This window comes from Alexandromys fortis, unplaced genomic scaffold, assembly GCF_014885135.2.
Source record: "Alexandromys fortis isolate MF-2015 unplaced genomic scaffold, M_Fortis_MF-2015_v1.1 scaffold_33, whole genome shotgun sequence".
NCBI classification, from domain to species: Eukaryota; Metazoa; Chordata; class Mammalia; order Rodentia; family Cricetidae; genus Alexandromys; species Alexandromys fortis.
The window spans coordinates 4,866,355-4,887,155 of NW_026067917.1; the positions used below are offsets into that span (position 1 = coordinate 4,866,355).

At 37.1% G+C, this 20,801-nt stretch overlaps 1 protein-coding gene across 2 annotated transcripts in view; it reads right to left on the reverse strand.

Moving 5' to 3' along the window:
* Positions 1-2,841: 2,841 nt before the first annotated feature.
* Positions 2,842-20,801, reverse strand: part of Epc2 (enhancer of polycomb homolog 2) — an 86,145-nt gene continuing 68,185 nt past the window's right edge. For both annotated transcript variants that reach the window (XM_050139914.1, XM_050139913.1), the window contains 7 exons: positions 18,991-19,080; positions 17,689-17,825; positions 17,230-17,573; positions 8,904-9,040; positions 6,901-7,060; positions 5,787-6,120; positions 2,842-4,864 (listed from right to left, as the gene is read on the reverse strand). In XM_050139914.1, coding sequence (XP_049995871.1) covers positions 4,792-4,864; positions 5,787-6,120; positions 6,901-7,060; positions 8,904-9,040; positions 17,230-17,573; positions 17,689-17,825; positions 18,991-19,080 — 1,275 coding nt within the window. In that variant the 3' untranslated portion in view covers positions 2,842-4,791. The remainder of the gene's footprint in view (positions 4,865-5,786; positions 6,121-6,900; positions 7,061-8,903; positions 9,041-17,229; positions 17,574-17,688; positions 17,826-18,990; positions 19,081-20,801) is intronic.

A 20,801-nucleotide genomic window follows, 5' to 3' on the forward strand; every position in this document is an offset into this window, starting at 1 on the left:
CATGCGAGGGCATATTCCTTTCTTCAGTATCTTTACCCCACTTGGATGGGTATTGTTGTGGCCCAGATTCAGCTTCCTAAGTAGCTGCTATTACAGGTGTGCCCTGCCGTGTCCGACACACACAGTTCTCAGATCTTTGATGTTCTTGAAGCCCAGGAGTGCTGCACAGAACTGTCCTCAGGCTTTCTCACATCTCCCTACTTGATCATTTCTGTGTCCCAATTTCCTTGCAGATTGTTCCTTTCGTCCACACTCTGCTTCAGCTGGTTCTGTCACCTGGCTGCTTCGTTCCTTGGCTACTCTCCCACCGTGCCCACATAGACGCTCAGGCTCTGCTGCTTGCTGTTCTCACTGATTCCAGCTTCCACAAAGGCTTTGGGGTTGTAGATGTCTTTCTTCAGTCCTGACCTTATCGCTTGCCCAATCAAACAGCTGTATTTGTATTTGAGTGTCTTAAATTATTTCTTTATAGAATTTGGCAAATAATTTAAAAGGTATTTTCTCAAGTGATTCTGAATGTTTCCGTGTCCTAATGTCACTGAATGAAGGCATGCTGGAATAAATGGTAGCAAGATACAGTTATCGGATCACAGAGTGGGTGAGGCAGACACACCCTCTAATTCCTGTTATTTATGCCAAAATTGTGCAAGATCACCGACCTATTTTAAACCAATAGGATGTAGCAAATACGAAGGTTTGGAAGATGGGGTTAAAGCCCGAATCACTCAATGGAACTAACCAAGCAGCTGAGTTTGGTTTCATAAACTATGGATTTCACAGCCACAAGGAAAAGAACGGTTACAACCTAAGGAGGTTGGAAATGGACCCTTCTCTATTTAGTGGCTACACTAGAGCGCAGTCCAGGTACCAGGACACTGCAGCAATTCCAAACCCACGCAGTGACATTATTCAGCAGTGGTAACATACTGGTTGGTATCCTATGCTGAAACCCAAAGCCTACATCTTGGCTTTCTTAACCTGACCTCTCTCTGTTACGGATCAAAATCAACTCTCTTCAGTGAGACAAGTGCATTCAACACATTCTTAAAAAGTTGTGTGCCATATGTCCTGGTTGCCCAGATTAAGTGTTCTCTATGAGTAGTTACAGGGCTTGAATACCATTGCTCTGGGTGTGTGGCTTTCTGAAATGGTTTGGATTTTCATTCGGAAGATGAAATATTTGATATGGCATCAGACTCTTTTGGAACAACCTAAAATAAGCACCAAATGATTACTGAAATACATGGCTGTTACCTTTCTCTTACCTATGTTAAAACTTTTGACAGCTAAAAGCTCTTCAGACAGTATGAAGTATAGGAGGGCACATACCGGACTTGCTATTGATACTGTATGATGGTTTTAAGGCAATGAGTACTGACAAGGGCAGGGAAGATAAATTTCTGGAATGCCTTGAGAAGGAGCTGCCTAAATGATACAAATTCAGGAATAAGAGCAGAAAAGGATCAAAACACCCATCTAAAATTTGTACTCCACATTCTGCATTCTGTTGGTTATAGTCATTAAGTTGGTTACAATTACCCTACATGAGTTTATCTAGACGTCTGCTACAATACACTCACCATTAGTCAGTTTCTCTGTCATTCATGATTCAAAGAGTTCTAGAAACTTAGATCTGACATTGGCAAAATGTCCTGAAAGGGCAACCTCAGCCAAGTCCTGCTCCCAAAGGTGTATACAGACTGAAAGTTTTGAAAAACTCATTGGCTACATCTGGAGGACTGGGGACAGCTAGAAGCAAGGCTTGCAAATGCATGCAGCTTGGTGGTGAAGGAGTGTGGGTGAGGTGGAGGTTGTCTTGGGAAAAGCCAAGCACACGGCAACACAGTGGGGCAGCTCAGGAGGGGACTTTCACATTGGAGGTGGCAGGTATCCACTAGTATGGTGACTACCTGGGTTTAACCCCCGGCTCAGAAGCTCAGCTCGCTTCAAACCTCCTCTGACCAGCAAAATGAGGTATTACCTTGTAAAAGTGTTTGTCAAAGAGTCAAGGGACAATAAGCACATATTATGTCAGGATATTACACAATATCATACTCAAATTCAGTTGAACATACCAAGTCAAAGTTTCTAAAAGGTCAACTCTCTTCACTGTTCTCAACTCCTTCCAGCCTGGGCCATATTAACCATAAATTACTCAACAGTCACGGAAACTGTGCCCTGTATTTTTCAGCCAGCTACAATGCTATACGTACACACTTAAAACATGCACTGTGCAAATACTTTTATTTCCTTTTGGTCTTTTGCAAAAACATACACTATGTCCTCTGATATACGCGGAGCTGTATGGTAATATTGACTTTGATTTACTGAGAAAGGGGGTATTATGCAGTAAGGCAGAAAAATACAGTTTGTCAGATATTCTGCCTACACCAAGTAAAGGAAGATCCAGCACACAAGTTACTCTTCTCTAAACCAAGGCACACATACAAGTCAAATCTATTCCTGTCCCCACACCCTCCGAGGGAATGTATTTCCGCAGTATTCTGAAATATTCCAAGAAATGGCGGAGATGGTAGCATGCGGAGTAGACACACAAGCCACCCCCTTAATTAACCGTACCTCTTCCTTTCAGACCTGTTCTGGGAACCACGCACACGAGTAACTGGAATACCACTCACGAAGCAGGTACAACCACCAAAGTAAGGGAGGCTTAGATTTTCTATTTTACTTCAAAAGGAACAAATTGACCATCAGTCTCTGATAAATTCTGGATTTGCTATCACCTCCAGACACTGTACAGATAAAGAGTTCTCTAGTTTTACTTATTTATAACATAAACGCACACACGCACACATACACACATATATCACATAAGGCAAATTAACTTCATGCTTTACTTCAGCAAAATGGGGGGAAAAGCTTTCTCTGAAATTGGCACTGAAGTTTCAAATTCTTAATAGTAAGAAGATACATCCATCTGTAAGAAGAATGAACAGTCATATACATATCAATCAAAATTATTTCCTTTATATCATCAGCAGTGAACCCCAGAGGTAGTATGGCAGAAACGAGCATGGATCCTAACAGGTCACAACCAATGAAGTAATTCAATTTATTTTTTCTTCCTGTGGTTTTGACCATAAATCGCTTTACATTTAGGATCTGAATAAAAACCACTCTTCAGCAGAAATCCTGGTCCATTAATTTAACTGACAATAAGTTTACAACTTTCAGACTGCAGGTATAAAAAAGGTATAAAATTATGTTCAGTTTGAAATGGTTTTAATTGTATTCATTAAAAATATTTACATTTCCCAGGACTTCCAAAACCCCCTTGCAATATAATTCTACACTATATTCTATTTATTTATAAAATGAGGCTCATTTATGAGATTTCAATGACTGCTATACTGCAAATTACCTACATTCTGTAAAATATTTTAAGAACTTTTCATAGCAAAGGTAGTTTATATTGGATTATCTGAAACCCAAAAGTGTCCACAGATGAGCCTCTCAGAACTCTTGGCTCAACGCTTGGGTGCACTGTGAGGGGACAAGTGCTACCGCGTGCTAGCCTGTCCTTCGGTTTCACTTACACTGTGTGCACATTGTGAAATAAACACATATGCAGCATGGCCGTGTTTTGATATGTATTTTTTATTTCCCTGCAGTTTTCACTTATCAAGAACAAGTAACAGGGAAAGTTGTCTGAACTAGTGCATAAACAAACATTCTGAAACACCACTACACGTATCTAATTTACAAGAACCGTATAAAAAAAGTCACTAAAACACTACACTATGAAGGTGTCCAACACTTACAGTCAGACTTTTTCCAACCCGTTACTTGCCTTGTAGCCACAGGAAAACTCTCCAAAATTGAAAAGACAATCTTGCCACAACCCTCCCCCCTCCCAAAACCTGGGATGGCTCGATATATAGACTTCCAATAATTATTGCAATGATATAATGCAATACATACCTGGTAAATATCTTTTATGTGGTGTGTTACAGTTTTAAAGCCAGTTAAAATATGCAGTCTTCAGATAAAATGTAATCCATGAAAAATTTTCATATCTGCACAGTTTAAATGTGCTAGATGCATAATTTTCCTAGTCCACTTTTTCTGTGTAATTATTTTTTATAAACTGGTATTATAAATAGAAATATACATTCAAAATATATGGAAAAGTGAGTTACTCCATTAAATTTGCATGTATCGATCCATCCCTTTCCCCTGCACAGTAATAGAAAATACTATTTTGCCTTGAAGTCGTATTTGACAGTGAAATGCCACTAAAGTATTTACCAAAAAGTCCATCTAGTCAAATTGTGAAACAAAATGAACCAAGTGAAAACTTTACAGTTCCTTTAGAAAAAAATTACAAGAATTTCATTTCCTAGCTATGAATCTTTAACTTTTTAGACACAAAGTTGGATTTATTTTTTTTTTACAAGATACAAAATGTAAACATGGCAAAATAAATAGTTAAAACAAGTGATGCAGGATCCCATTTCATGCTCATGATCCCATTAAAGAATTACTTTTAAAATCCATTCAGTTGCAAATTCAAGTGCAAAAGCATGATGATGAATATCTACTATTCAAGTAACAGAAATAATATTGATGATACAAATAAACTATTTTACAAGGTAGTGATTTTCCCAATTTTACAAAATATACATCATATATCGATTTAACATCTGATATACTGTAGTCCATTTAGGTCCATTGTTCTGCTCTGTGATCCACAGAGTGTTGCCTTTTGTATTCCGCTGGAATATGAATGACTGCACACCATCCGCACAGGTCAAAGCCACACGCCGTAGGTTATGTCACTTCCATAGCTACTGTTGTCTCTGCTATTCCATTTAAACCCAATCTTTCTGGTTCATGGTTCTCTCTATAAAAAGACAAAGAGTAGAATAAGCTTTAGAACTCTTGAGAATCTATGGATAGGCCACATTTTTTAAGTAACTATAACTAAACCTAAAACCCTCAATTTTCATATTTTCCAGACAGAAATGAAGATTTTTTTGCTTCAGCCCAAAAATTTTAGTAATTTCTAATACAAGTGATAAAGTAGGGAATATATAACATGACTAATCCAAGTTTCTTTTTATTGGCTTATGGTCAAAAACTTATTTACCCGTACAAAGAAATTTACTTTCTGCTTCACTGTCCTTTTTACATAAAAACTTGCCCTGCAAAATATTATTTAGTTTTAGAAAGTTCTTAAAATCTACACACATACACATAATATCAAAATAAAAACTGTTTTTAAAAATATAAAGGTCAAGATCACAGAGTATGATTTCAATTTAAGCTCTGGTATGAACCAATGACAGCTCCAACCTAGATTATCAGTCTATAAAGATATGATGAAGAGTGGAGAGACAGCTCAGCAGAGGACCCTGGTTCGATTCCTAGCACATAATGTTTTATATCCCTCTGTAACTCAAGTACCAGGGAATCTGGTGCCTTCCACTGGTATCCACAGGCCCCAGGCATGTACATGGTGCACACACATGCATGAGGTCAAACAGTCATACACTTAAAAAAATTATTTATAAAATTAAAAAAAATATGAGTGACTGAAGCTTCTAAAGTATCAGTCAGCTTGACCTTCTCTTTCTACACCTCTGGTTGGCATTTAAGGATGCTACGAGTGTCTGTAAGCACAGAGGTTTCTTTCTGTTCAGCAAATCCTCAAGCTTTTTGAAAAATCAAGTCTGTCAGTGCCTTGAGCAGTGAAAAGCCAAAGGCCCTTCTCTTCCTACAGCACAGCTGGTGCAAAGCCCAAGAATGGTCCCCACACCACACACCTGGCCATGCTGCTGATGGCACTGCTGGGAGTAACCTTTGGCACTCTGTCCATACTGGCAGCAACTGTGGCAAGTTTTAAGGCTGTTGGCGATGGTGCTGAAGTCCGTGTATTGATATGCACATTGACAGGAGAAACAACACTGACGTTATTGAGGTGCACTGCATTGGTCAGGCAGGAATTGTTCATGGGAAGTGGCTGAGGACTGCTTGTGCACAACGCAGGGATCAAGTGGTTTGTAGTAGTGTGGCCAACTGTCCTTACAAGCTGTACAGCTGAAATCCCTGCGCTGGATGATAAAGCCATATTGGTGGAATATAATGTTTTAGACGGTCCTGCAAAATAAGAGGGGAGAAATTATTCAATTGGTGTCATGGGACAAATAAAAAAACTCCTACAAAATTAGGAATTTAGTAATAAAAGTAAATGTACTCATATTCTAGTTCAATAAATTCTAAGCTAACTTTGCATATCACAGTCGTATAAAGAGACTTCACAAAGCATTTTGCTACCTCCTTACATGTCAACTTTGGAGAAAAATATAGTAAGACAGATGAAAATGATAGCTGTATTGCCCTAAAGATTTATAGGCATACAAGGATGAGCAAGGGTAGACTAAAGGAAGAAAACTTGAGAATTCTGAGTGTAACAGCCGTGAGGAACAGAGCAGCAGGTCTCTGGAGCGCAGGAGGTAAGCGGCAGGCAGGCTTTCACAGCCACACTATCACAGGAGGAGGAGTCAGGGGAATTATTCTTATGAACACATGCACATGGGAAAGTAAATGTGACCTCAAGCTTTTTAACTGTGCCGTTCTGTATTTGACTTTTCAGTCAATTCATAGATGAATCAATAGGAGCGGCTGATAATGAGCTCAACGGATTTCCTAATATGTGAGACAACTGATAGTCTGAGGATGAAATCAGGATGGAAGGAGGCAGGTACACACAAGACAGCGTGAGAATTCTGGGAATCACCCAGCTATTCATACATATCCGCCCAACACATTCTGAAGAGCATGAACATACACTTCCTCTGTGCACATGATAAAAACCAAACCCAACTTAGTAAGTGTCAACTTCAAGCTACTAAGTATTATGTGAAACCCCAATTGTACCTGAAGGCTGGACGACACCATTCATGTTGTTGTGGCCAGTGTTCTGTTCCTTGGATACCTCACTGCGACTTGGAACGGGAGCACTGACTACTGCAGATGCAGCAAAGTGGGCGCTGGCTGAGTCAAGTGTTTTAGACATACAGTCAGAGGTGCCTGAGCCCTGTAGAATGGATAGGAGCAGAGTTCAGTTTTCCATGTTTATTTGCCTGTCTGTCTATCTAATCTAACCCCTCAGTAGTAGGGGGACATCATGTTCATGCAGAAGTCAGAGACAACTGTCAGGAGCTGGTTCTGTCCTTCCACCATGTCAGTTCCAGGAATCCAACTCACGTTGTCAGATTGGCAGCAAGTGCCTTTACCTTTACCCGCTAGGCTATCTTGCCAGCACCCTATATTCTCAGTTTTGTTAGATGTGATTAATGAGTACATTAAAGAATGTGTGGAACCCAAAATGATATTGTCTAATTGTGAATAGCTGTATTTAGATTTGAGGCATAAGACTTTAGATTTTTTTGTTTATGAAGCATGAAAATCACTAAAACTAGCAAGTAATTATTTCTGAGAAATAATTTTTCTAAACTGAAAAATCCATGCTCTATTAATTTTTCTAGGTAATAATGAACACTTTTTGATGAGCAGATACCATAAATAAGGTAAAATCACAGACATGATTAATAGTCACTTTTGTCACACTGTAAAATCATAGACTACCCCAACTTTGAAGCAGATTGCAAACACTTCAGGTTAGTTATTCAAAGAGACTCACAAAAGAAGCAAAGCAAACCAAACACAATGGCCACTCTTCTATGATTCTGTGTAGAACTGGCCGTTACTAACACTGACGGTCATAGACTCCAAGTCAAGCCCAGATCTATTAGGACTACCAGAAGTGTGTGGACAGCAACCAGAGTCACCAAGATTTCCATGGTGTTGACTCAAGACTTAAAGGTACCGAGCCATGTGGGTAACATATACTAGAATAATGGGCTAATATAAGTTATAAGAGTTAATAAGAAGCCTGAGCTAATGGGCCAATCAGTTTATAACTTATGTAGACATCTGTGTGATTTTCTTTGGGGCTAAACGGCTGTAGGACCTGGTGGGAGGCCAGAAACCCCAACAAGCATGTTTTTTTTTTTAATATTTATTTTTTATTATGTATACAATATTCTGTCTGTGTGTATGTCTGCAGGCCAGAAGAGGGCACCAGACTCCATTACAGATGGTTGTGAGCCACCATGTGGTTGCTGGGAATTGAACTCAGGACCTTTGGAAAAGCAGGCACTGCTCTTAGCTAACCACTGAGCCATCTCTCCAGCCCCGCAGGGCCACATGTTACAACCTACAATGTGAAGTTTATTCTCTGACGATTCAACTTTGAGATTATTTCTTTGTATTTTTGTTTGGCTTTTAATGGCTTAAAACAATGTATCATATTTTTGCATAGTTCCAGAGGTCAATGAATCTTATAAGGCTCATGCCAAGGGTTTGCTGTGTTGATTTCTTGCAATCTTATATAGTATTCTCATTCATATCACTCAAGTCTGTATTTATACGAGCTATAAACTTCTGGTAGCATTTCTTTTTCCCTTCAGGAAAAAGTGGTTCAGAGAGGCAAGGGGGCTGTACAGTTTAGATATACTGCACAATTCAATGGAATTCCTTCTCCTTATGCACTATACTGACATAGTACTTAAGCACAAACTTGAGGAAGAGGTTAGAAAAGCCATATTCTTGAAAAAAAAAAGGGGGGGGGAAGGGTAAGGAGTGATGGTTTCAAAAATATATAATAATTTTATAAAGTCTCAACAATCCTTCCAAGAACTAGTTATTAGTTTCTTAAATCCAAACTACATTTGGCTCTCAAAATAACCAGAGACTATCCTATAAACTAGCCATTCAAAAATAGGTGAGCTAACTAAGGAAATCTGGGTTATGTCAGACTCCAGAATAGAGGTATAAAATCATCTGGAGGAAATGGGAAAAGAGGAGCAGGAGGTCACCTGTGCTTTTGGATGTGTCTGCTGTGAGGAATGCTGGGATTGCTGCTTCTGTTGAAGCTGCGCAAGTTGCTGCCGTTGCATTTGAACTAGCTGCTGTTGATGTGTCTGGAACTGCTCTTCTGTGATGCCCCCTGTTACTGATGAAGGATAAATAAGCGAGTATTAAAGTATTTTTAATGACATAAGTAGAATACAATGCAAACCAGTTAAGAAAAAAAACCCCACAAATCACAATATACATCTGTAAAGTAAAATCATAACGGCAAGTCTTTCAGTGTGGTATGCGTTCATGTCTACATCTTCTTCATGCCTTTGCAGTTTTGAACTTGATTCTAGCATGAGGAATTTACCATTTACTCAGATTGAAATTTTTCTTTGATTTTTTTTTGACATGATTTGTGTATTTAGCATGTGGGTGTGTATACCACAATGCACATAATGGAGGTCAGAGACAGCTTGCGGGAGTAGGTTCGTTCTCTCCAGCCACCATCCTGACGATTGGTGGCAAGCCTTCACGGAGGCCTCAGATTTAGTGCATTTAAGATTCTCTTAGTTCTCCGCATTAGGGTTCCAGTGGAGTAACAGTAGTAAAGTAACAGTAATAATGATGATAAACACTCACATTTACTAATGCAAATATTAATAATGACCAAATTACAGCCTTAGTAAGAGAGGGCCACCTGTAAGACAAAGTGACTTCTGCCAGTTTTCATGACACTAAGTGAAAATATTTTCCTTTCTGACTCTAAACTGGAGTACAAAACAAAGATATTCAGCAACCATAAGCCCAATACATTCAACACCTAAAATAAATTCTACCAAAGGAAGGGCAGGAAATGAGATTATTTTCAGAAAACTAGAGTCAAAACGGACCTTCAGATGCAACCAGCAGTGCTCTGACCAGTGTGTGAAGTTATAGGTTTCAAGTAAAATCAAGAGACCAGTTTTCTTAAGTTGACAGAAGGATCAGCTCAAAAAAGACTATTTTTCTCAAAGAAATGTAAACCAAGTTTCATATTTAAGTGGGTGCTGATAGACCGACTTAGTGAACATAAGGCTCTTCGTAGAAATGAGCACACATTTAGAATCCAATGTCCCACCACACCAGAACACACACATACTTTCAAGACTAATTCTCATTCTTCTTTTCTTTCCTCTTTGCTGTGCTAGGGACCCACATGCTCAGCTAAGCAGATTCCACCACAGAGCTACATCTCAGTGATAATTTACTATCTATCCCCATGCAGAATGGTGCCCTAGGAATTTCCGTGACTAAAGGGAACGCAGATTAGGAAAAGGGTTATTAATATAAAATCCTACAGTTTCTTATGGAACGAAACAAAGTGCCAGTCAATGTTTGCATATGTGCTAAGGGATCTAACAATATGAGCTACAGCCAAGGCTACTTTATTCCCCAAAGTTTCTGTTTAGTAAGATTATCAAATGAGAACATTTTGATAGTAATATAGACATATAGCCAAACTGTGTCTAGAAAGTCTTTTTAAAAAAATATATAAAGAGAATTAGGTCCAGAGATGGACAAAGCTTTAGACATATTTTCATTTCTCTTATATATTCATCATAATTTCTACTGAGCTATGAAGGGAAAAAATTTTGTTTCGAGAGGATTTCAAACTCTGCTATATTTATTATACTGTTCACTTTAGAACCTTTACCTGTATTTTTGAAGTACACAATAGTTATTTTACTGAATTAGCAACATAAATCAAATGTTTCTTTGTAGATGCTAAATTCAAGTGTTCTATTTTTAAATGAAAAAAATTAACTCTAAGGTTATAATCTTCAAAAACAAATGAAAATATTAAGTATTCATGAATTTCCAGTTTGAAAACCTTGGGGGAAAATAGCTTATTAAATATAAAGGCAGGAGGAAAACCCATAAATTTAGCAAGCCTTACATGTCTTCTAGTGCTGGGCCATTTGGAAAGGAAAGGCATGGGATCCAGAGCTAGCTCAGTTCAACGAGACATTGCTCTTTGACTAGAGCTGAGCTTTATGTTGTGGAAAAGTGTGGCCCATGCTGGTTAACTTATGGATAAAATATAAGACATCACACACAAAAAAAGTTGTATTTAAAAACAGATAAGTGAATAAGACTCTTTTTTCCTTTCCAAAGCCTGTGAGGCAGTTGGTAAAATGGTTCTAATTTAGAATAAAAGACAAGTGACTGACACTGCTAATCAGAAATGCTCTACAGTCCAGAACCTTTTCATTGTACTCAAAGATCTGACACATTCAAAGAATTTTTAAGCTGAACATTTTGAATTCCAGATATTCTGACTAGGGATATTTAATCTGAACACTGGGAATTCCAAATATTCTGATTAGGAATGTTTAATCACTTAAGTTCACACAAATATTCAAAAACTTGGAAATTCACAACACTTTGGTCCCCTGAAATATTTCAGATACAGCAGTAAACTATATCTAAATTAGTAAAGAGAATAATTTGTCATTTTTAATCAAATAATTTTTGGCACTGAGTATGGTGGTACCTGGCTGTGATTCCATTAAAGCAGCAAGGATAAGGCTAACACAGGGAACAATTATTCCTGAGTTAGTCCATGGCTAACAAAGTACTGCCAACTAGGAGTTCTGCAAGTGGTCTTTTGGGCATATATAGGGTGTGTGTTAATGTATGTATATATACATATCTATTACTATAAACTCTCATCCTTGATCCCACTTCTGATTAATCACTGATAAAACAACAACAAACAAAACCCAAAACCTAAAATCAAAGAAAACCTAATTCTACAATATAGACAGGCTTTTAAAATTATACCCTCTCTGCTTTACTCCAAGCTTAGTGTTTTCTTTCCATTCCTGACATCAAGTCCTTTACTAAGGTGCTTTGTGTTTCAAACAAACTAATGTTCTTTATCCAGAATTTTCTAGAGTACTGTTTAGTATCACTTAAATTCCTCAGACGAAAATAACAAATAGTAATCAGGATAGAGAGTTGCAACAATTATCCCCTCCTAACCCCTTCAAGGCAAGGTCTCACCCAGGCTGGCCCAGAACTCACTATGCAGTGGAGGATGATCTAGAACCTGTGATCTCCTGCTTCTATTATAAACATGCGCCCACCTACAGCACAAACATCTTGATTCCTCTGTTACCAGACAGTGTGGTAAGAGATACAGCTTTCATGCTACAGACATAATAGTGAGCTGTTTCTCAGGGCTCACTATTGGTAGTAAAAGAGTAAAACATAAGCTTAAAAACACTTCCTAAGTGGATTATTTTTCCTTTCATAAATTGTTGGATTATTTCAAAGAGCGCTTTTTTTTTTTTTTAACATGGGGTCATCTAGTGGCATAATTAAAATGAATCAGAAAGGTCACGGTTAACAGTGAATGAATCCACTTGAGATTCAATGCAGGAAAGGAATTCTGCTTTGGTCAGGGTTGAAGTGGCAAAGGCTAAAGTGAGGATGGACCAAATAATAAGCTCTCTTCTCACCTGCAGCCAAATGAACCCTTCTATCTTACAAGTTGGTAGCTTAAGAGGAAATTTAGCTCACTCCCCATAGTTATATTAGGTCACAATTACTACAAACTTGTCTGTACTGACTGCTTTAAGTAAATGGGAAGCATTCTTTTCCTTAAGTAAACGGCTTTACAAGTCTTCCTGGCAAACATCCTCTGAGAGACTGGGATATCTACTAAAGAATTTCTCCCTTTCTGTATTGAAGTCTGCACAGAGTAGCACCTTTGCATTTCTAGCTGTCTGTGTATTACTGGCAGTGTTCTCCAAAAGCACCCTTTCTATGCACCAAACTTACTACCCCTCTTGTACTAGCTATGCTTTGATTGTTCAAATGAATCCATACACTCTTCACAGCCACCAACCACCATTCTATTCTTTCCTGCTGTATGCTTTCTCTATGGTGCATTGCTTGGGCTAAACTCCTTGCACCGTTCTCTCCTAGTTTCTGGACAGTGACCCAGGAAAATTACTCTGGAATACTTCAGAGTTTATAGTAACATATTACAAAGTCCTAAGATTGGATCCACAGAGTTATTCTTGTGGTTATATGAAATATATCTTAGCATTTCTTAACTCTGTATTGCTGTCCACTGATAAAGAGAAAAAAACAGAAACATGTTCTAGATAATCTGGAATGACCATCCTATAACAGAATACTGAATACCAAGCTTTTTTAAACAAAAAAAAAAACAAAAACAAAAAACTTGCGTCCACCTTTGCCCTTTAATTTTTTTTTCTCTTTAATTTTTTAACAGTGTTTCTTAAACTGGGCCAAGATGATGTACTCTTGAGAAGGCATGGCTTTTCAAATATTGTCCTAAAATGAGTTTTCAGATTAATGGAAAGAACCTAATGTGGTAAAGATTATGCTATCTTGTATTTCCTATTGGGAAGGTCTTTGTCATGAATTATAGTGAAAGGTTTAAATCAACACTGACTTCACCAGGATTTCATTTTAAAGGACAGATCTGGGTCTGAACTGGGGCAGCCAGATAGGAAGGTTCTGTCTTAAATCTTCAATGTCACAATGCAGAGTAAGTGGCAGTTCTCATAAATGACTAGCGAAGTTAGGGAAGTTGGATTAGCGTATAAGCCTACAAACATTCTATAACCATAACTTCTAGATACAGGAAAATAACTCTAAGTGTTGTAAGGGTCAGGAAATGAGGAACTAACGGACACAAGGATAATGAGAACAGACTTCTGATACCCAAGCATAGTTGTTAACATTAAAACAGTGCACACTACAATATTTTAATACCTTGGGTCTGAGCCTTTTTCTTCCTTTGAAGGCAATCATAATCTCCCCAAATGCACCTTATAAGTATTTATGTTAGTTGTTAAAGCAGTTTCATTTGCTAACACTTTTTACAGTTATAAACACTGCATGGCAATGTAAGAATGGAAAAGAAACTAAGTAAATAAAACCTCAAGAATTCCTCCTGGAACACTGAGCAAACTTTTAAAGACAGTGGGGTATCTGTTGGTATCTATCAAAAACGCAAAAGAAAACGGTAGCAAGTTAACTTGACTGTATCAGTGAAACCATGTTACATGTAAATCTGGTCCTTCAAGTTTGAACAAGTAAAGCTGTTTCATGCATTTAACATATTTTTTGAACTTTATACTAAAGAAAAAAATTTAAAAAGTTGACAGTATCAGTTAAGTGACTATAAATTAGTATGCTTTACTTATATTAAGAATGCAATATTGCCATGTACTAAAAGCTCCTTGAAGATATTTTTTCTTCAACCGTTCACTTTTCAACTGTTAAAAACATGCTTTTTACATAAAACAGAATGTAAACAATTCTGTATTAAATAATTTTTCTGCTTTTTCACTTATTATGTTCAAATACAGCCTGTCTTTACTTCTTTTGTCCTGTTGAGTTTTTAAATTAAGAAAGATTATTTTAGCCAGATGGTGGTGGTGCATGCCTTTAATCCTAGCATTCAGGAGGCAGGAGCAGGTGAATTAATGAGTTTGAGGCCAGCCTGGTCTACAGAGAAGGAGGAAGAAAGAAAGAAGATGATTAAGGAAGAAGGAGGTAGAGGAAGAAGAAAGAAGGAGGAAGATCTTTATGTAATACTTAATAATGTTTGTCACTTAATTCAAAATAAGTTTTCTCTTTTAGTCTAATACTTAGGGCACACATTTAAATTTTTCTTGAAGCATATAAAAATAATAAATATAAGTTAGATATGAAGGGATACATAGGTAATTAATTCTAGCACTTCAGAAGCTGATGCAGGAAGATCATTAAGTTTGAGGACAGAATGGGCTATACAGAGACCCTGTCTCTAAATAATCAATACATTAAATAAGATGTATTTAACACAGTGACTTTAAAGTTAACCATGTTTATTAGTAGCATGAAAGTAAGAAGATGCTAGGTCACTTGGCCTCGATGCATACAATATAGCCCTTACCTGATTTCCTTAACAACTAAGAACATGCCATAACAAACCATACTGCTAAGAACATGAGATTCCATTTCTGCTTAAACACTTCATTTATTAGGATTTCTCAGCTGGGAAAGAAAACTTAGCATTAATAATGTAGAAATATTCTCCAACAGGTAAAAATATGTGCCTGTCTTATTAGTCTTAACAATGTATAGCTTTCAAGACTAAAGCTCACTAAAATGAGTAAATGACGAAATTTAACCATTTAATGGAATTCCCTTCTAGTTGTTATTCAGCTGCTGTTTACAAAAATGACGTCTCATTAGGTAACTACATTCGCATGTCTGACCCTGCCCCTCCCCCAGTGGTAAAAGGAACCAAACCTAGGGTCTGCTAGGCAAGTTCTACCACTGAACAACATCGCCAGCCACCAATCCCACTATTTTAAAACAAGTTTTTTAAAATAAAAACTCTCATGATCAAGGATGAAGAGGACCTCAGAAAATCTAGAATGAAATAAATTCTTTGCATTACCAACAAATACAGAGACCTGATTTTAAGACTGGCTTCTGGGGCTGTGGAGATGGCAGAGCTAGCAAAGTGCTTGCTGTACAACCATGGTGACCCGAATTCAGGTTCCCAGGCTGAAAGCAGGGGAAGAAGAAAGCACCTGTAATCTCAGTACCAGAGAGACACAGGCAGATCTCTGGAATTTACTGGCCCGCCAGCACAGCCAATTTCAGATAAATGGCCATCGGTTTCTTAAAGTTCAGCTAGGAGAAAATAAACCAGCATATTCGGGGAAATACAGGTCAACTTCCACTCATTCAAACAATTCTAATTTTCTACTGCAATGTTTAAATGGATGAATGTCTACACCAAGTCGGAAAACAGCTCAATACACACAAGATTGTGAACATCAGATTCCAAACTGAAGGATTTCAAAATAACTTTAAAGAAGTCTACTATAACTACTATAACTGCAGATATGCATACATTTGCTTGTAGCCAGCAGCAGTTAATGCAGAGAGACTCAGAGTTAGTCAAGAGGTAAAGAACAACTGACTGCTTTAAACCACCCTTGTGAATCACCCCATCCAAGGTTCAGGGAACACCGAGGGAAGGGGATAGAGAGAATTAAGACATGAACAATAGGGAGAGAGGCTGTGAAATATGCCTTATGCTTACAACACTGTGGTCATGTCATTTAGGAAGTCACAACAGCTGTGGCGGACTGCATAGGGTATATACAACAATGAACCGAAATACAAACATTCACAGAGAGGGGCGGATCTCATGGGCCCTGCACCATCCACAGGAGTTAATGGCAATCTAGGGTTGCTGGAAGAAGTCAGTTGTCTTGAGTGATGTAGCTACTGGTGAGTCATTCACACTCCAGTGGATAGATTCACACCCATGCCCACAGTAGGGACCATGATTAAACCCAGTGAGACCCCAACTAAAAGCACAACAAAACAAAAGGACAGGAAACTGGGATAGGGACTTGATGGGTGGAAGAGAAGCTTTGAGAGGGCTTGGAGGAAGGCAAAATAAATAAATAAATAAATAAATAAATAAATAAATGGAAAAAATAAATTATTTTAAAAATAACACGTTTTATAAGAAAGGCTACTTAACAGTATTAAATTACACATTTTACAGAATACCATGCATAACTGCAGTGCACACATTATAAACACATTTATAAATTATATATACTTGTAAACACGTGATAAGATTATCCACAGAATAAAATAAATCAAAACTACATTTTAGAATGTCTAGGTATTGAAATTATTTACAATATATACATCATAAAATCACTAAATTAATTTGACCACAAACTCATATCCTGTGTGGGTATTTTTTTTTTTTTTGAGCCTCAAACTAGCTATATAATCAAGGATAATCTTGAACTCCTGATCTTCCTGACTCTACCTTCCATCACATCTAGCACAGTATCCCTTAAAATGAAAAAGATCTTTCTGATCTCAACTAAAAAGGTAAACTATCAGACCAAAATCACTATTCAGTGAGGCTCCTTTAATTTTTTTTTTTTTTTTGCCAGAAAGGCTTTCAAAAGAATTCTCAAGGAGCAATGCTTACATTCCTTCCAAGTTAATGAATATACATTGTTTAAACATAAGTAGACAGCATTGTATGATTATCAGGAGGCAGCTAGGAAGCAGTAAGCTCACAGGGACACTGTTCAGCCCACACATTTGCCATACCAGACATTCACATGCCAAATTCAAGCCATTCAATAGGGTTATGTTTCTTATGCTGAAAACAAAAAAATAAATATTTCTTAAGTAGAAGCAGAAAATAAGTCTCCACAATTGATTATGAATGAATTTATCATATAATGGACATAAAGAGAAGGGTGGCAACAGACCTTTGATGCTCACCTGATATGCCATTCTTGCTGGTGTTCAATAAAGCTACAGATGCTGCAGAAACCCTTCTACTGCTCACAGTCTGCCCTGGTTTTCTTGAGGTACATTCTTCATTTTCAATGTCCTGTACATTTAGCAGCCTTGGCTGGAAACACTGTAGTCGACATGATCTGATATTGCTTAATATTTCAGAAAGGGACAGTCTATTTTCACAAGGTTTACTGGAAGCATTGGTCCGAGAAAAATTAGAAGAAAAGTCTATAGTTTGGGAAGAGCTTGAAGAACCATTCAGCATCTCAGGGTCTATCTGTTTGAGGACTGGGTCATGTTCTGTAGATATTCGGTCCATTATGACCCTGTAAAGCAATAAGACATACATGTCCATGTGTATATCACATATTAAATACATAGCTGTTTTTTTAATCACTTCCCTTTCAGCTAGAAAATGAAAACAAGGTCAAAGTAGCTTACCTTCCACCTCTGCCAATTCGCCTCCGTGCAAACCCTATACATCTTCTTGGAACTGTAAGTGTTGTAAGACAATGCTTATACCTCAACTTATCCAGGTCTGCCAGCTCTGAATTTTCACACGTATGGTCCAAACGAGGCTGTAAAGAGAGAGAGAGAAAATAGAGTAATTATGAAAGAAAGAAAAGTTAAATCATGATAGAAATGACTGAAGGTAGTATCAGGAGAATAACCAAAATTAAGATGAAAAACTGTAAAACTGGGGTTTAAATGTATTAATTAAACCAGTTAAAATTTATAAAATTATATAAGAAGTTTCCTGTTCAAATTATTTATACCAGATACATTTAGTAATGCATTTTAAAAAACCAAAGAAGAATATATCTTAGTATTTATTTATATACAGGGAGTAGATAAAATTATTAATTAATTTTTTTTGTGATAAACTAGAATGCATTTTTTTCAGGGGGGTGTGCTAGAGACAACAAAAACTTGAAGTGTATGCACAGGTTAAGCTTAAGCTTTCTCATTACTTTTAAAGAATGCAGAGCCTATTTCTTGGCCTTCCCATTATATGTATCATTCTGTTTTTCTGTCTTACCACTTTGTCACCCTTCCACAGTAGTCTTATCTTCTTTTATCGTTCTAACTTGAGGACAAATCCCCACCCTTCCTACATTAAGTCTACTTCCCAAAAAGTTGTCTATCTGTACACACAACAATGCAATCACATGGTTTCTATAAACCATGTTAAAAGGGTAAAACCACCTTCATGCTCTATAGCACCATGTTTAATGGCATTAGTATTGGAAAGTCAAGGTCATTCTCTCAACACTGCACCCAAAATATGACACTAATAACAAGAGGTTTCTAAATGTGTCTGAAATTTATGGATACAATTATAAGACAACACTCTCATGAAAGAAGTTTAAAAATTATACTTACAGGGTATTTTATACTACACACACAAACACACACACAATTTCAGTGAAAATCTAGAAACCACCAAAGTTCCAAAAACTACTTAGACATGTGCAATTTTCAAAATTGCTAAAGCTAGAATTAAAGTTCCAAATGAAATAATTTTTAAAATATAAATTGTCTATTTCCAAGTAAAGGATTCTAATATCCTTTGAAAGAATTTGGTATCTTCCATCTATTTTTGTTGGTACTGACACATTACAGGAGACATTAAATAAAAATACAGATGCACTTCCCACTTTTAGATTCAGCCTAAGTTACCTTGATACGAATGCTCTCTTAATTCCAGCTCACAAAAATATCACAAAAAAACAAAGTTCTTACAGCATAATACTGGCATCCTGCCCTCCTTCTGAAAGCACAGGGACCATCGGGATCATTTTCTTCCTCAGGTTCTGATGCTGGAGATGGTACCTGGATAAAACAGGTGTTCTATTTAGCAGTTATCAAGTTAACTGAAGAATGTACATAATGATCAAAAATAAAATCAGATCACAACACACCTGCCTACGTCCAGTGGGTAGTTAATTTGTCTTAAACATTTAATAACTGGTAAATGTTTTCTGTGGATATAAATCCATATTTTTAAGATTCACTCTTGCATCTAAGTACACATGGTATTGTCTTCCTGTTTCTGAACGTAAAGGCTAGACTTAAAAATGATATGTTTATATATCCCATTTTTCTAAACTGTGTAGTCTATAAATACTTGATGACAATTATGCTTCCCCTATCAGTAGTTGTATTTTTATCTGGAAACTTCTTTCTATAATACAAGTAAAATGGTAGAAAATCGAGGGTATTAGATTCCTGGGAACCAGAGAAATAGCAGTGAGGCACATTGTAGGTATTGGAAATAAACCCAGGTCCTCTTTAAGAGTAACAAATGATCTTAACCACTGAACCATCTTTCTAGCCCTTTAAATCTGTGCTTAAACCTAACAGGTCAGAAACAAAATAGAAGACAGACATTTGCTAAATTATAAACAGATTCGTTGCTGAGAAAAAGCTTAAGACCACAACAGTAAAGTATAAAGACTTGAGTTGCTACATTAAAAAGGATTTTGCCAGGACCAGATGCTACCAGTCAAATATCCTTATATAATCTGATGGGGACTCCTAGGACAGCATTGACTCACTAGAGCACAATTTATGTCATAAAAACAGTGTAAGTGACATGCAAAATATACTTTGATACATCAGAGAAACAATAAATATAAACATCCTCTTTAATAGTTAAATACCATAAAAACCTTAGCACTTAAGTTTTCGTTGTCTTACTTTACTTTGCAGTACATCTTTTTCTCACAAATGTCTGCTTAATCATATTTACTTGGCAGTTTTAAAATCACAAATCCTTTATTCCTTTTTAGAGAGGATTTTCTTTTCTCCACATTAATTGCAAACTGCGTCACCTTGGGAAAAGGGCATTTGTTTAAGCTTTCAATAGCTGTTCAATTGCCCACAGAGGAGAAAGGCACAGAGAGCCAAGGTTAATTCTCCTTCCTGAGGTATCAATTCACAACTCAAAACTATAAAGAAACCTTAACTTTACATTTTGATTCCTTTGCAAGTATCTAACTCTTCTAAAACAGATAAGAAGTGATATGAAGTATCCAACAATTCTTTGCATGAAGCACTTCTTCCCAACTCACTCTCTAGGGAAATACTCCAACATGCACAGAAATGTAGCACCATAGAGCGATGATGACAGTAGGACCGTAAGTATAATCAAAGTAGGCATAGGCCTTCTTCCCAACTACAATATTGTTAGTCAGCCTGGCTACAATGCTCTCTTAAAGTTATTTAATCCCTTGTTCCTTTTCTACTGGACAACATGCTATCTTTTCCTATGTATCCTGAAATCTACCCCTGGGAGAATTTACAAGAAGAATTTAGACATCACATTATTTAGTGATGCCAAGGAACAGGCAAGCAGTCCTCAGTAACGTGAAAATACCATTAAAAACTAATGAAAGTTGACTAAGACTTAGTAAAAGGTTCCAGAAAACCCTAAAAGTTGTATAATGCAATTTTAATGTGGGGATGGAGGCTGGGGATTATGTGAATAAATATAAAAATTCTGAGCTGAAATGAAGATTCCCTGATATACGAGAAATGTATGCTGAGTGAGC